The sequence below is a fragment of the Gadus chalcogrammus genome, chromosome 23 (genome assembly GCF_026213295.1).
Source record: "Gadus chalcogrammus isolate NIFS_2021 chromosome 23, NIFS_Gcha_1.0, whole genome shotgun sequence".
In the NCBI taxonomy this organism is placed as follows: Eukaryota; Metazoa; Chordata; class Actinopteri; order Gadiformes; family Gadidae; genus Gadus; species Gadus chalcogrammus.
The window spans coordinates 11,597,460-11,612,520 of record NC_079434.1 but is presented as its reverse complement, the minus strand read 5'-3'; the positions used below and the strand labels follow the sequence as shown (position 1 = coordinate 11,612,520).

At 46.2% G+C, this 15,061-nt stretch overlaps 1 protein-coding gene across 4 annotated transcripts in view; it reads left to right on the top strand.

Annotated features, from left to right (window-relative positions):
* Positions 1-15,061, top strand: part of ccny (cyclin Y) — a 35,532-nt gene that overhangs the window by 14,427 nt on the left and 6,044 nt on the right. For 2 of the 4 annotated variants that reach the window (XM_056583896.1, XM_056583895.1), the window contains exons 3-11: positions 1,465-1,539; positions 4,988-5,022; positions 5,235-5,258; positions 5,795-5,895; positions 6,049-6,084; positions 7,015-7,072; positions 7,967-8,086; positions 11,412-11,578; positions 14,655-14,817. In XM_056583896.1, the coding sequence (XP_056439871.1) occupies positions 1,465-1,539; positions 4,988-5,022; positions 5,235-5,258; positions 5,795-5,895; positions 6,049-6,084; positions 7,015-7,072; positions 7,967-8,086; positions 11,412-11,578; positions 14,655-14,817 (779 nt within the window). The remainder of the gene's footprint in view (positions 1-1,464; positions 1,540-4,987; positions 5,023-5,234; positions 5,259-5,794; positions 5,896-6,048; positions 6,085-7,014; positions 7,073-7,966; positions 8,087-11,411; positions 11,579-14,654; positions 14,818-15,061) is intronic. The other 2 variants (XM_056583898.1, XM_056583897.1) reach the window with 1 other exon arrangement.

The following is a 15,061-nucleotide window of genomic DNA, read 5'->3' as shown; positions in this document are numbered from 1 at the left end:
CACTTTCTTTCTCACAGTACTCTACTCTTTCTCTCTTTATCTTTCCTGTCCATGCAGTTTATCCAATTCTCTTCTTCACACTGTGGGTGTTGGTCTTGTTCAACCTCTTCCTGTTTCACTGATGTCATCCATGGAACCACCAAGGGGGTGCAGCGAGGGGGGGAGATGTGCATCTCTCTCTCTCTCTCTCTGTCTCTGTCTCTGTCTGTCTCTGTCTCTGTCTCTGTGTGTGTGTGTGTGTGTGTGTGTGTGTGTGTGTGTGTGTGTGTGTGTGTGTGTGTGTGTGTGTGTGTGTGTGTGTGTGTGTGTGTGTGTGTGTGTGTGTGTGTGTGTGTGTGTGTGGGGTGTCGTCGTCAACGTGTTTGTGTTGGCTGCTTCTACCATCCTACCTCATAAGCTTAAGATCAGCTCCTGGACTGCCCTGTTATGATTTGGTCTCTGCTTAGCCCACCTGATGGCAGTCGATGAGATAGATAGAGAGATAGATATACATAGATATCACTTTCCTTTTTTAGATTAACTGATTGAATTAGGAATGTGTTAATGACCTTTAGACACAATTATTGCTATTAGGCAAAATTATTTTTGGTAACATCCTGATTTATTATTATGATGAATAAATGATGGTATTCTACGTCGTCGGCTTCTTAAGACAGACCCCTGCTGGTGGATAACTGACACTGCACATGGCCATATGCAAGTCAAAGAGCATTGAGTTTAGACGATATGTCTGCAGTGTCTTTTGACAGAAAAGCACACGTCTCCTCCCCGCTGGCCGGTCATGTGTTGAGGTGTGGAGCTCCATCCGGGTGCCCTTTGGCGTTCCCTGGGTGCTCCCTGGGTGCCGTGTGCACGGGCCCTGATTTAACACAACCCGTGTTTGCTCAGAGCATCGATTGCACAAACGGCTGTTTGTAGAGAACTCTTTAGTGACACATCGCTGGCGAGTAAACAGCTCTCCACATTTTAATCGTGGCTGTTTAAATACAGGGCGCTGAATCCATTGGCTCATTTTCCAATCCATGATCATGGTTTGTTCATCGCCTGCCTACTCATGGAGTGTTCTGTTCCCTTTGTTCTTCAGTTAATTCAAAATAAATTGTGACACAATATGAATTCGTAATTCAATGGCACACTGATGCCATTTGAGCAGTTACTACGGTTTTTGTTTTACCTCAGTTGGTTTGAGTTAAGTGAAAAACTACTTCCTCAACGATCGATCTACCTTGACCGTCAGTGTGCACAGAATAGATACACGGAAACTGAAACTCTGGTTTAACCACGCATGCCGGGGACTAACAGTTCCCGAGGCCATGCACTCAGCCCCACAGTGTCTTTGATTGGTCAAATGCAGATTTGATCAATGTGTGTCAACTCTGGAATGTCCCTTTTTTAAATCATATTTTTTCGCTCAGCTTTGTCTTCCTGCGTCTAAAACGTCTCTTTTCCCTCTCCCCCCTCCAGACCTTCCTATGGAGTACAACCCCTCGGACCACCCACGTGCCAGCACCATCTTCCTGAGCAAGTCGCAGACGGATGGTAAGTAACCTCGGCACCGCTCTGCAGAACCTCAATGTTCACCTCTTCGTCTGCCCACGTCCCTTCTCGTCCTCATTCAGCGCCCAGCGCTCTCTCTCCGTTACCGAGCTGGTGTTCGCAGATCCACAGTTGGAGATGTGTCTGATCGTTTTTATGGATTTCCTTGTGGAAATGATACACTGGCCGGCACTAATCCACACCTATCACTGTATTTAGACATTCATGACACAGTTGGGCCTTTTCATCATACTCTATAGACCAGAGGATTCAAAGTAAAGCACAAAAAAGTAACATTTAAGTATCAGTTCATGCTATTTACACGTTTAACGCAATGATAATCAATATCATAGGGATGCATGATCCATTTTGATTCTGTTATTCTGTTATATCACAGATAGATTATACACTGTTTTATTCTGATAAGTTAATTCTATCCGATTAGTAGAGCCTATAATTGAAACCTTGCTTCCTTTGGCTTAACCATAGGGCCTAACCAGCACTGCCGACGTTGTCATGCTCACAAAGTAGAATTTGGGCCCCTGAGTACAACCTGGCCTTGTAGATTAGGGGGCCAAACCGCAAACATGTCGTCGATGGTTTGGTACATTTTCAGTGTCAGTGGATAACAGTATTATGGTAATTTGAAATGCATGTTCAGCTAGGGTTTCGGGAGGAGGTAAAATATCGACTGGTTTTAACACGGGAAATAACAACAAATATAATTCAACCAGAAACGTCAATAACATCAGTATTGTGTTGGAACAATACAAAGCAGCTAGGGGGGTGGTATCTATTCAACAGGCATTTGGATCATGCCGGTGGTTGTCTAGAAAGGGCACAAAGGCTAAAGCAATTAATGATAACAATTCGGGAATTTATTCTGCTTGGTTAACAACAATTGGTTGGTTGGCGCGACAGAGTGTAGCCTGCTCAATAAAAACAATGGAAAAGTTGAACGCGACACATTAAACCGTTCCTCACTGCTCCATCAAGCTCCCTCTGCACGTCTTCCTCCCAAAGAATGCAGAGGAACGTCTCCAACCCCTTCTTCGCCCAAGCAAGCGTTTTACGCGACATGTTCATTGTAGAGAATAATACCTCGAGGCTACTGTTTGTTTGTTTTTATCCCCACGTTGCCCGGAAGTGACGATTCTGTCGACCAATCAACGGAGGGGTGTGTAGCTCGAATTTTCCGGCACCCTTTCAGGCGTCTCAGTACCCCAACGGAGGAGTACTGAAGACGAGGGTAAAACGAGTATGGCTCAGTCTGGGTCACGCCCACTTTTGGCGGTGGAAACGCAATCCGTGTCGCACCTTTGCGAACCGTACCCTGTAGTGGAAACGCGCCATAAGAAGCAGGTTGTTATGGGTTGTCGTAAAGGCTGAAAAGAAAATGCATTTTAGTGCGTCCATGCTATATAGAATTACAATCAGGATGAAAGAAAAAATAATACGTTATAAATCAACAATTCACTCACTGATCTCTAATGGCGTGCAAATTACGACCACCATAAAAATGCATGCCAATTTTCTCTGGGGCAGACAAGGTGTGTGGGTGTGTGTGTGTGTGTGTGTGGGGTCCTTTGAAGCTGCCGTCTTTGTACTTTGAATGTGCAGGAATAATGTATGCTGCACAGCTCCCCTGAAAGGTGTAAGGCAGTATCATTATGCACAACCAGGAAAGGCGAGGGAGGTAATCCACTCTGTGTGTCGTTTTCGGCACTTTGTTTGTTTACCGATGCTGAAATCCCAAACAGGTCTCTCAAAAATCCCCCCTACTCTATAAGCCCCGGCGGATTTAAAAACCCAAAAGGGGAAAAATATGCCGTTTGTTGAGGAAACGGCACCAGTCAATAATTGTGTGGCAACAAACAGCCTATCCATAGCGTGTCCTGTGGATTTGAATACCAATGTTGCAGCCAAGGGGAGAGAGATTTTGATATTCCAGCCATCCATCCACACTTTTGAGGCAACAATTTGGAATGTTGTGTTTTTTCAGGGGCGGTGCCCATCAGGAGAGGTGAGTACGTGTGCACCGCTTTGTGGGGCAAGTTTTCGGTGGGGCAACTAGGCCCACTCTGTGTTTGGGTGTTTCAGCTTGAACCCTCGGTTGAGCCAGGCTATGTCAGCCCGTGCGCTACACCCAGCCCGTCTCCTGTCAGCAGCCTGCGTGCATTCGCCTGCTCCAGTGGCCGAGCACTGTTGTGTGCATGTGTCAGTGAGAGTGTGAGTGTGCGCTATGCGTGGTGGAGATATTATGAACAGCGAGCCCGAGTCACCTCATTGTTTGACTTTTAAAGACACGGACACACACACGGACACACGCCCACCGCCTGTGTCACAGTGATGGGCAGAACAACACATCATCATTATGTGTTGTTCTATTTTGGTTCTATATAACCTATAGGCTCTCTCGCTGCTTTTTATAATGGTGTGTGTGTGTGTGTGTGTGTGTGTGCGCGCGCATTATGATCTGGGTTGCATAATGTTCCATCACACAATAATTTATGATGCACACTTTATTAATAGGAAGATAACAGAAAAGAAGCGAATTGCTTGAGTGAGGGCAACTTCACACCGGGGTTAGTGAGATGGCTCTCGAAAGTTGTGCAGTGCTTTCAAAACACAAGACACGTTTTTTCACATCTTTATCAGAGCGAGTGTGAGAGAAAAGGTGAGAGACGAAAGGATATTGAGTTGAGTGTGTGTGTATGAGAGATGTTGTGCTTTGCCAGCAATCTTAGTCATGCCCTTGTGTGTTCACCACAGCAAACACGGACGGATAGACACGTGTTAAATAAATACACACACGTATACACACACACCTTCACAACCTTTAAGTCATCCAACGGCTGTTGCCACATTTCCTGCGAAACCACATGGCACACGGTGAAAATGAGCTCAGTCTTTCTCCGAGGCACACAAATCATCAGGTCCACTGAGCACAATTAACCTCACAAATTACATCTTTCCCAGTGAGGCAAACCATTTTCTTGGAGCATGAATCTCCCTCTTAAGAATACAGTATGCTCCCCCGACCCTTTAACATGGAAACTGTGTCGTTGCAACAGAGTTGACGCAGAATCATTAAAACCATAACAATGAATCATCTCAATTGTTGCTTTACTCCCAACGCTCTGACCGTTATATTCCGCTTGTGGAATTGGTGGACTCTTTATGTTTTCATTAATTTCACATTCAGGACGCCCACAGCATCTGTTGCATAATGTTGGCGGAATCTAGGGGCTGTCTCTGCATTAATACCTTCAGACGGTTAGCATCTCTTTACCCAGAGATCAGCCAAGGCTTCTTGTCTCTGCGTGTATGTATGCCCTTGCCCTCTGCTACACCCTGTTTGCGAGGGTGGGGTACTGCATCCGTCAAGTACTTGCATGGCATGTCAACACCGAGTGGCACTGTTGACTTTTTCCATTCTCCTTTTTTCCAGTACGAGAAAAACGGAAGAGCCTTTACATCAATCACGTGAGTATAATACAAGAGGGCCTTCCAAGCCTTGTGTTTTCACCAAAGTAAAGGATTTTGTAAAGATGGCACACTTTCGTAAAGATGGCACCACAATATAGTTGGTGGTTTTGTGTTCATCTTTTTAAAACACTTGTTTTAATTGTAATTATTCCCACTCGTTTTGTCGGGGTAAGGGTATGAATTGTACTTCCCTTGTTTTATTCTTTTAGTTCACGCACATTTCGGAAAATAAGGTAAAGTATGACCGGAGTTACCCCTCGAGCCCCCGTCCTCCCCCATCCCTCCCATGTTTCCCTCCCTGTCTTTAGGGCTAAGCTCCTAACGTCCACACCTCTTAAATCTCCCCTCACTGTGTCCCTAGCAACACATGCATGATGTCATCGCCGTCTCCTCAGCGTCCAACTCCCTTCCCCTTCAGCGTTTAATGAAGACGATTGATTTGAATGTGCGACAGTCGCTTGACATTCGAGAGTTGGAACTCTCAGGTTTAAATTGTAATAGAATATATTTTTATAGTCTTTATTTTTTATAGTCTTTTTATGGTGGAAAACATCTGTCTCTCTATTTATGTGTTAATCAGCATTTAGTCCATAGTGTCATCTTACTTACACAACATCGTGTGTGTGTGTGTGTGTGTGTGTGTGTGTGTGTGTGTGTGTGTGCGTGTGTGCGTGTGCATGCCCTTATCTTTATTGGCTTACTGTACGTGTTTGTGTTTTTCCGCACGTGGGTGTTTTTCCCGCTTGACAATTTTTGTGTGTGTTTGCAGCAAAATCCGGGCCCCATGAGACGGAAGTACAGCTCCTGTTCCACCATATTCCTCGATGACAGCACCGTCAGCCAGCCCAACCTCAAGTACACCATCAAATGGTAAACAGCCCCGCTGCTGTCCCCAGCCCCCTCGCCTTGTGCACACACACACCGCTCCGCAAAGACTATGGATCCAGGTTGAGTTTCGCTGTGTCACTATCCCGATGGCAGAAAAGTAAAGTGTCTAAAGTTTTGTCCTTTTTCCATTCACAGTGTATCCCTCGCAATATTCTACCACATAAAAAACAGGTAAGCAGAAATCCGTCGCAATCACTATTCTCAACTTTCCATTCTGTTGGCAAAGGAAGCAGAAAACTTCCTTTTGCAGAAAGTAAAAAGGCAAGCAGAAAGTAGGAGTTGAAAGGTTCTGCGCATTCATTGAAGGAATATCACCCACCGGCCTGAGACAACACGCACTATCGTCAGTGGTGGCCACCGATTACAACCACCCATGGTAACAGACCTTTGGTGGACCAGAATAGTCTCACCTAGAGACTTGTGTCCGAGCGACGGGCTTAAATGTCAACCCCTTGAAATGCGCTGGCATTCTAGCAGAAACACAGAGATGGAAAGCGGGAGCCGGGAGGCCATGAACTCTGAGTCTGAGTCAGGCCTTCACCTTCTCCAGCGATCCCTAATCTGAAGGCTGTCTGTGTCTGTCTGTCTGTCTCTGTGTATGTCTCTCTTTCTCTGTCACCACTGTGTGTCGAGTTTTTCCGCTGTCCCCTTGCTCCATCTTTCTTGCTCTCTCTCTCTGTCTCTTTCCTCTCTGTCTCTCTTTCTCTTATTTGTCTCTCTCTCTCTCCTCTCTCTCGGTTTCTCAGGCTCTCTCTCTCATTCTCTCTTCTCTCTCATTCTCTCTCTCTCTCTCATTCTCTCTCTCTCTCTCTCTCTCTGGCTCTCTGGCTCTCTGTCTCTCTGTCTCTCTCTCTCTCTCTCTCTCCCCCCTGTGTGTGTGTGTTTCTGTCTCGTCTCATTGGCCCTCTCTCAAGGGACATGGGCGTTCGAGACATAGGTAAATGGCATTTTAAACGCCTCAATCTGCCGGCCCACAGGTTGTCCTCTCCGCTGGGATGAGAGGCGGTCGCGCTTCATGCTGATCCCCTCTTGACTTAACCCTCCTCCTCTCTCGCCCTCCCTCCCTCCGTTCTCTCTCCCTTTTGCTTCGGTCGTGTACAGAGAACTGGAATCCAGAATGGTGCAGGATATCTTCGACGAGAAGCTCCATCCGCTGTCGGTAAGATCTTCTGTTGTTTTCTCCCCTCGAAGATGAAGCCTGGGACGGCTTGTAGAACATCAAGGCCAAGGGTCAAGACTGACTCACACGGGTCGCGGAAGTGGGGCAACAGTAAACCCTTGTGTGTGACGAACAGTGTTTTATTTCTTCACCCCGGAAAGGTCCTCTTGAATTCTCATGAACATTTCTGTCGTTAAATCTGACTGTATGCCACCATTGCTGAATATAATAATGTATGTGTAATGAAATATACCCACTTTACATTCATACACATACTTGCCATACTATAGTCGTAGCAGGGTAAACATAGTTATCGTTTTTATTTTATAAAGTAATTCATAATGGGTGCATCTCATTAGTTGTCAGAGCCCCAGCATGGATGCTGTCAAGTAACCCAACCGTTTTCTAAATTGTTGCTAGGCCTAACTGACCTATCAATTCCACTCATGATTAGTTTGATAAACCACACCTGTGTCTATCCTCAACTTGCCATGGACTCACATTCACCATGGACCAGCTAACTTGCTACATAAACCTAGCAGAGCCATAATTTGTGTTATGAGAGACAGCTGTGATCCTATGATGACACCTCTGCCAAAAAGGGTCTATTCCTGATTTGCTAGTTAGGTAAAACCAGGCTTCAAGTAGTTTATTAGACCCGTATAAAAACAAAGGCATCTCTCATAACATTAATTATGGGTCCGTTTGATGGGGGAATGGTAGTGCACCAGTATAGAGCCCAGTCGTCAAGCAAATACATATTGACCCTGCTGGTACTAGGAGAGACATAAATAAGGCTGACCTAACAGGAGCAGAGGGCTACATTGAATAGAAGGACGTTTTCTGACCTGGTTAACACCGCTCTCGATCTGCCCACGCCTCGGATTATTCTAGAAGACTGAGGTGCCGCAGGACTATGAGAAGCACAACCCCGAGCAGAAGCAGATCTACCGCTTCGTCAGGACGCTGTTCAGCGCCGCGCAGCTCACCGCAGAGTGCGCCATCGTTACACTGGTGAGTGTGTGTGTCTGTGTGTGTGTAATCCCTGGTGTTAGAATCCGTGAATTAAGGCCGGAGCAACTAAACAACTTGAAGAAGAGTTGAATGACTCGTATAAAATGAGTTACCTCGCCGATACAACTCTAAAGCGGCAGTTATAGTCGCCGTCTGTGAGGGGCACCGCTTTTATAGTGAAAGTTATAGTTGGCGTTTTGTGAGGGGCACATCTTTTATAGTTGCTGTCTGTGCGGAGCTTCGACATTCGGATGTGTGCGGCAGAAGAGCCGTCGCCGTGGGAACCGTGCACCAGGGCCGTTTCCGTCGTTCTGCTACGGATGGACTAGCACCCCACCTTTGCTATCAATATTGTAGAATCAGATCCATTCCACAGCAAGGTCTTCAGAAGGCCCTCTCCTCGTCCTGACGGGCCACTCCAAGCCCGTACCCCAACATAAACCCCGTCGCTCCTTCTCCCTTCCTCCCTCACATATCTCATGTCACTGATATGTTTATTCTCTTGACCACACCCCCGACCCCACACTTCTTTACATAACCCCACCCTTTTCTATTTGTCTGCCCTGTCTCCACCTTTCGTTCATCTGCCTAGAAACATTTCTTTATGACCCCCTTCCCCCGAGTGCTTGTCTTTGACGCAGACACCTGGCCGAAGAGGTCACCCTATGTGTGTGTGTGTGTGTGTGTGTGTGTGTGTGTGTGTGTGTGTGTGTGTGTGTGTGTGTGTGTGTGTGTGTGTGTGTGTGTGTGTGTGTGTGTGTGTGTGTGTGTGTGTGTGTGTGTGTGTGTGTGTGTTTTTTTAATATGACGTCTTTACACACGTGCATACACGGACACACATACCGGGCGGCATGCATTGCTTCCCCGGTCCCTCCAGTAAAGCAGTGGCATGCTCTCTGTAATTGAATAGTGCTATAGGCGGCTGCTTCAAGGCTTAGCTTAGCTTCCAACGCTAGCTCTAGACAAGAAGACTGTAAGGAAGGGTTTTATTCCCCTTCGTCTTCTTCTTTCTCATTGCCACACTGCTGAGGGTGTATCCAGTTCCTCTTTTTGGTTTTGTTATTCCTCTTTTGGCTGCTAATTTTGTTTTTCCGAGTGTTCACTAGCTGTGTATTTCCCCGTAGTGCTCGCCGTGTAATCGTACACGCACCGGCTGCCTCACAAGTAAAATCAAACCGAGCAAGACGTTGTGTAGTCCCCCAACCTCGGTCATCGTCTGGAGACCGTATTGGTCTCCCACGTCCGTAAATTGTGAATGTATCGATGCTGCCACCATAGTGGCCTCCCTTCAGAGCGCCACCCGACTGTGTGCCTAATAGGGGCCAGGATGCATTTCATTCACATGTACATATGGCTTTGATCAATTCAAAGTAAACACGGATGCCTTTTAGTCAAGCCCGAAAGGTGCGGCGACATGTTGAGGTTCACGGTGAAGCAAGTTATTGTCTTAAGCCCCCGGCCGTGATGCTGGCAACCACTGCAAAGGATTTCTGATCCGTCTTGAGCATGACGTCAGCGTACCCATTCACCGCCGCAACCCCTGACTGTGCCAGTTTGTGTCATTGTGCCCCTCCCCCAACTGACACAACTGCTATTGCATTCATATTACCAAGCGTGCTCTGCGGCCCCCTTTGCCAAAGGCTATTTTGAATCCCTTTTCTTCTGCCCAGTCCCATGTATATGTGTGTGGTGCGTTGGATAAACCATTGGGCCCAAACGGTGGCAGGTTGGCAGTGTGTTGCTGCTTGGAACACGTCCCAGCCAAGCAACACTGAAGCCCGTTAGCCAAGTGAACCCTGCTGCTGCTGCTGTGTGAGCCTGCAGCTCTGCCTTCACATGACTACAACACACGTACATCACGAATCAAGAAGCTGCCTTTTCTGCTCTCTGTGCCCTGCTTTTTCTGGGGGTTTTTAAACAGCTTTTTACAACAATGTCTGTTTGAGTCTGCTTGAACCACACACATCTTTTGCTCTCCGTGAAACCACTTTGATACACATTTCTGGCATGTTTTATTGAACATAAAGTCTGTAATACAAGAATCAAGACAGAACCATTAGCCAACTGAACCGGAAATCTCGGTACAGTTTTAAATATTGCGATGCTGAAGACGTGCTGTCGAGACATGTTTCTATTGATTTATTTATTCGCTTTCCTGTGAAAGTTGTGAAGTTACTTTCGTTAGCAACACATTTGTGGTCTTGGCAGCGCTATGAGCCACTGTGGAAATGTGACAGGCTGTTGCTCTGTAAAATGTTTGAAAGAGGGAATTGTTCTCCAGCAACAACAACCAAACACTTGCCCAAAGATGATAACAGTGATGGTAAGAAACCAAAATAATTTGGAGCCCAACACAAGGCTGGCCTGTTCGGCTTGGACCTCCAGGGGGCCTCATTCTGTGATCTGAGGGTGGAGATGGGGAGAGACGGCAGGAGCGGGAGACTGTGGTTAAAAAACAAAAGACTGACAAATAAATGAAAAAGTCTGACTTCTTTCATTTCTTGTTCAGTCTTGGGTTTTTATGAGGGAGCTAGTGGGGGGTGGTGGGGGTAGCTGCGTTTCATCAGCATCTGCAGTCGGAGCCGTGGGGTTGGAGGCTTGGATTTATGCTGTATATTTTATCCAGCGAGTGGGTGGGAGACTGCACTGTGCCCAACAGTCAGAGAGCCCAGAACCCTAATTACCCAACAAGGCTGAGGGACGGGACCCGCCAGCTCACCCCCTCGTTCAACAACATCGATTCACACTGGGAATGTGCAATCAATGCCTTTTGACACTGCTGCACATCATTTTGAGTCTTTGTTGTTCGCCAGCTTCTTTCATTTATGCAGTATTCCATTAAACAGCATGTATATTGAGTTAGATTGGCCACAGCCATTGCTAAATGGAGAAGACAAAAGGGGTGGTGGGGGGGGGATTGGTTAAAAGATGCCTGAAATCCCAAAGCAGGTTTAGAATGTGTGTCCTTTAATCCCACCTGTCCATTTTTACTCCAATCAGGGTTCAACCCGGACATTCTTAAGGGAATGCAATTGCATGTATGCAAACGTTTGCTGTGGACACATGGCTGACATTTTAATTTTGAATTAGGATGCTTTTACTGTATTACTAGGATCCATCGATGACATTAAACGTGAAAAGTGGAAAATTAAAACCAGAATGACTAAAATTGAAAAGAGGAAATTGCAATTCAATGTGAGATGAAAAGGTGGTCATTTGAAAACGAAAACTTAAGAAAATGCATTTTAAACGTAAAAGGACCTTCATAGTGAAATGGTTCAAATTGAGACGGATGAGGAAGTGACGGTTTGGACCCCCCCTATAGGTATATCTGGAGAGGCTGCTGACATATGCGGAGATCGACATCTGCCCCGCCAACTGGAAGCGTATCGTCCTGGGAGCCATCCTGCTGGCGTCCAAGGTCTGGGACGACCAGGCGGTCTGGAACGTGGACTACTGCCAGATCCTCAAGGACATCACCGTGGAGGACATGTGAGGCCAGACGCCCCCTGCACACACACATGGGCCGTGTGCATGCACACACACACATCGGCATTCACATACAGATACACGCGCAGTCGCGCACACACCACTCATGCATCATGTGCATCACACACACAGACAGACACACACAGACACACCTTTATGCTGTACAGATGCTTCACATGCAAGCTCGCACCACGCACGCCAAACACATGCGCACACATACACACGTAGCTAGGTGGCGGCAAAATTTCACAGATGACATGGTTGCCAATCTCCTCATCATCACTTCTTCACGGCATGTTAACATAGCCATAAATAACTTAAAGCTGAATTATCCCCTAGCTGAGCAGTGAGTTAACCTTAGTTTGAGTGAGTTACTTGGTCTTGCCGCTCCTCTGTATGCGTGTTCTTTTTACAACCTTGTCTTGGGTTTTCAAAGAGCCCTAGTTAAGAGCTGACTCCTAAAATAGGGAAATCAAAAAGCTGCTAAAGCTCAGCCTCCTCGACAGGGTTTGTTTGATCCTGGGACACAAGTAGGGCTGAACGATTAATCAAACTCAAACCGGATGATGCAGATCAGTAAGACTGTATTTATTCTTCTTTTACAACTCAATTGTTAAATAAAGATGTTATAATATATGTATATATGTTGTATAACAGGTAATGCATGAATTCATCTCAACACATAGGCCTTGCCTAAAGGAAAGAGCAGTTTATTGGTGGTGGAATTAGAATTAACCAACTTAAAAAATATATATTATAAGCCTGGTGGTTAAAAATCACATACTAAATCGCAATCGCATTATTGGTCGAAATAATCGCAATTCTATTATTTCCCCAAACCGTTCAGCCCTAGACACAAGCAGCCTGAGTCCGGGCGAACGGTCACCCCCGCTATACTTGCTGACCACACGTGTGCAGCTACCGGAGCACGTCGCCACTGGCATCCCGCGGGGGGTATTCTAAGGTGGAAGGCGACTCCACGGGCGTGCTGCCACGCGCCTGTCACCTCTGACCCCTGGGCTCCGAGAACAACCAGCCCGCCCGCCCCTCATTCCCAGTCCGTCACCCTTGCGGCTCTCCCCTTTCCCGCCACTCAGCCTAGTCCTCGCTCCCTCTCTGCCCCCTCCCAGCCACGTAACGTGTAACTTCAGGTGACATTTCTGTAGAGATAGGGTTTCAACCTTTTTACTAAAAGGGAGATTTTACCAAAAATGTGCCGAGGGGCTCGTGGCAATCGACCAGGGGGTCGGATCCCGATTACATCTGTCTTATCGCACCTGACCTGATCCTGCACTAACCCCTTTAGACGCAAACCCCCTTAAGGACATGGCGACTCAACTTAATTACGGGATCCCAGCTGTCCAAACGCCCCTCCCCCCCAAACCCTGAGGCTGACCGCCTATGTAACCAAGTATTGTTTCAAAGCTGTCTTTAAATATCACTTAAGAGGTGCTGGATTGTGCCTATAAGTATGGGTGTATATCTCTATCTCCATCTCAATCTGCCCCTCCCTCAGTCCCCTCTTACCTGGTTTATTTTTACTCGCCCGTGAAAGAGCAGGGTTTTAACACCCACGTTTTAGCTCTTAACCTCTTCTTCGGGCCCCAAGGTTCTCCCCAGAGTCCTTCCTTGGCCTTATTCTCTGTTGGTCTACCTAGTTGCTAGACTAAACACTCTCTGGTTCTGGTGTGTCTGGACGCTGGATCCTCTGGGAGATCCATACCCCCCCCCCCCCCCATGAACCTAGAGACCTTCTCGTGTTCTTATCTGGAGGGTAGTCAGATGGAGATTGATATGAGACAAATGTATTACAGATAGACACCCCGTTAGTTGAGACATCCAGTGTTGTGCCTGAACGCGTTCATGAACTGGTTCATATTTTGGGCCAATGTGAACTGAACGTACTGTATTACTGCCTGATGAACGTGACACTGAACTCGTTCATTCTGGTGTCTGTGAACGGCGCGCTCACTCGGTTTACCTTCGTTCAATAGGGGGGTTATTTGTTTTTCAACACGGCGGATGTGCGTGCAGAACGCCGGGTTGTTTGACTGGTTGCCATGGTTATCTCTAAGCGGTTAATTTGCAGTTGCGGTGTTGTCAGCTTACTGTTACATTGAACTGTAATCAAAAAACGCGGTTATATGCTATAGACCCTATAGTATCTGTCGTTTAAAGGCTGGGACGCATTTCAAATTATAAATATGTACACTTTATGTTGAAAGTATAGAGCATCGCGATTCCCATTGAAACAAATACCGTGGTGATTATTCTTCAAAACGAGAGCTGTTAAATTGTGAAAAATTAATTAAACTGAGACGAATTTCGAATTATAATTATGTACAATCCATAACGTTAGCTCTCTGGCTCATAGCTCAGCAGACTTGAATACCTCCTAGAATCATTGCTTGTTGGCCCGGAAACGGAAAGTTTTTTGTTTACTTTTGGTTGTAGTCTTTTCGCTCGGTTCTCCGTCTCAACCGTCTCAATTACAAAATGCGCTAAATGTCCAATAAAACACGATAGAAACTGTATTTCGCTACGATACTTCATTCAACCACTCTATTTCATCCTAGACAAACCACAAAGGGGCTCAATGTTCGAAATACCGGAAAAAAATAAAGCTCACAGCAACATATTGAAAAAAGGAACTATGAACTAGTTCACGTAGAAAGTGAACTTTCCCAACACTGAAGACATCAAAGAATTGTCAGTATTTGTATAGGATCAAACAAACCTATTCTATTTATTATTTGCAAAGCCATATATCAATCCTGTACTTATTTTATTCAATCTTTCAATCTATTTTATCTATTTTGACTCTAACCCTGTGTTACTTTCCCACCTTTGTATTGTAACTGTTGCACAGTAATTTCCCTCGGGATAAATAAAGCATCTTGAATCTTGAATCTTGAATCCTGTAATTTGCCTCACTGGAAGGTGGGAAGGAAAACATAGAAGGTTCATATCTATAAAAAAATATCTTGAATCCGTGTTTTTGTTCTGAAGACGTTACGGCCGACTTCACGCCTCATCGCCTAGCTATAAATTACCTCCCTCCCTCTGCGACGCCACACAGGAACGAGCTGGAGCGGCAGTTCCTGGAGCTGCTGCAGTTCAACATCAACGTGCCGTCCAGCGTCTACGCCAAGTACTACTTTGACCTGCGCTCCATGGCCGAGGCCAACAACCTCAGCTTCCCCCTGGAGCCGCTCAGCAGGGACAAGGCCCAGAAGCTGGAGGTGAGCGCTCGCACCCACACACATACAAACAGGATCGTTATTTAAATTTGACCAACGTGCACTATGCCAATAAGTCAACATCCAATAGGTGAGTATGGGCTTCCCAGACGGAGATTGACACCATATTGTCTTAGTCTTTTACCATCATGTAGCGAGGCCGTACTTCATGTGTTGTAAGTCGCTTTGATAAATGCGTCTGTTAAATGTAAACGTGTATGTCTCTTTTCATCTGGGTTTGTTTAAC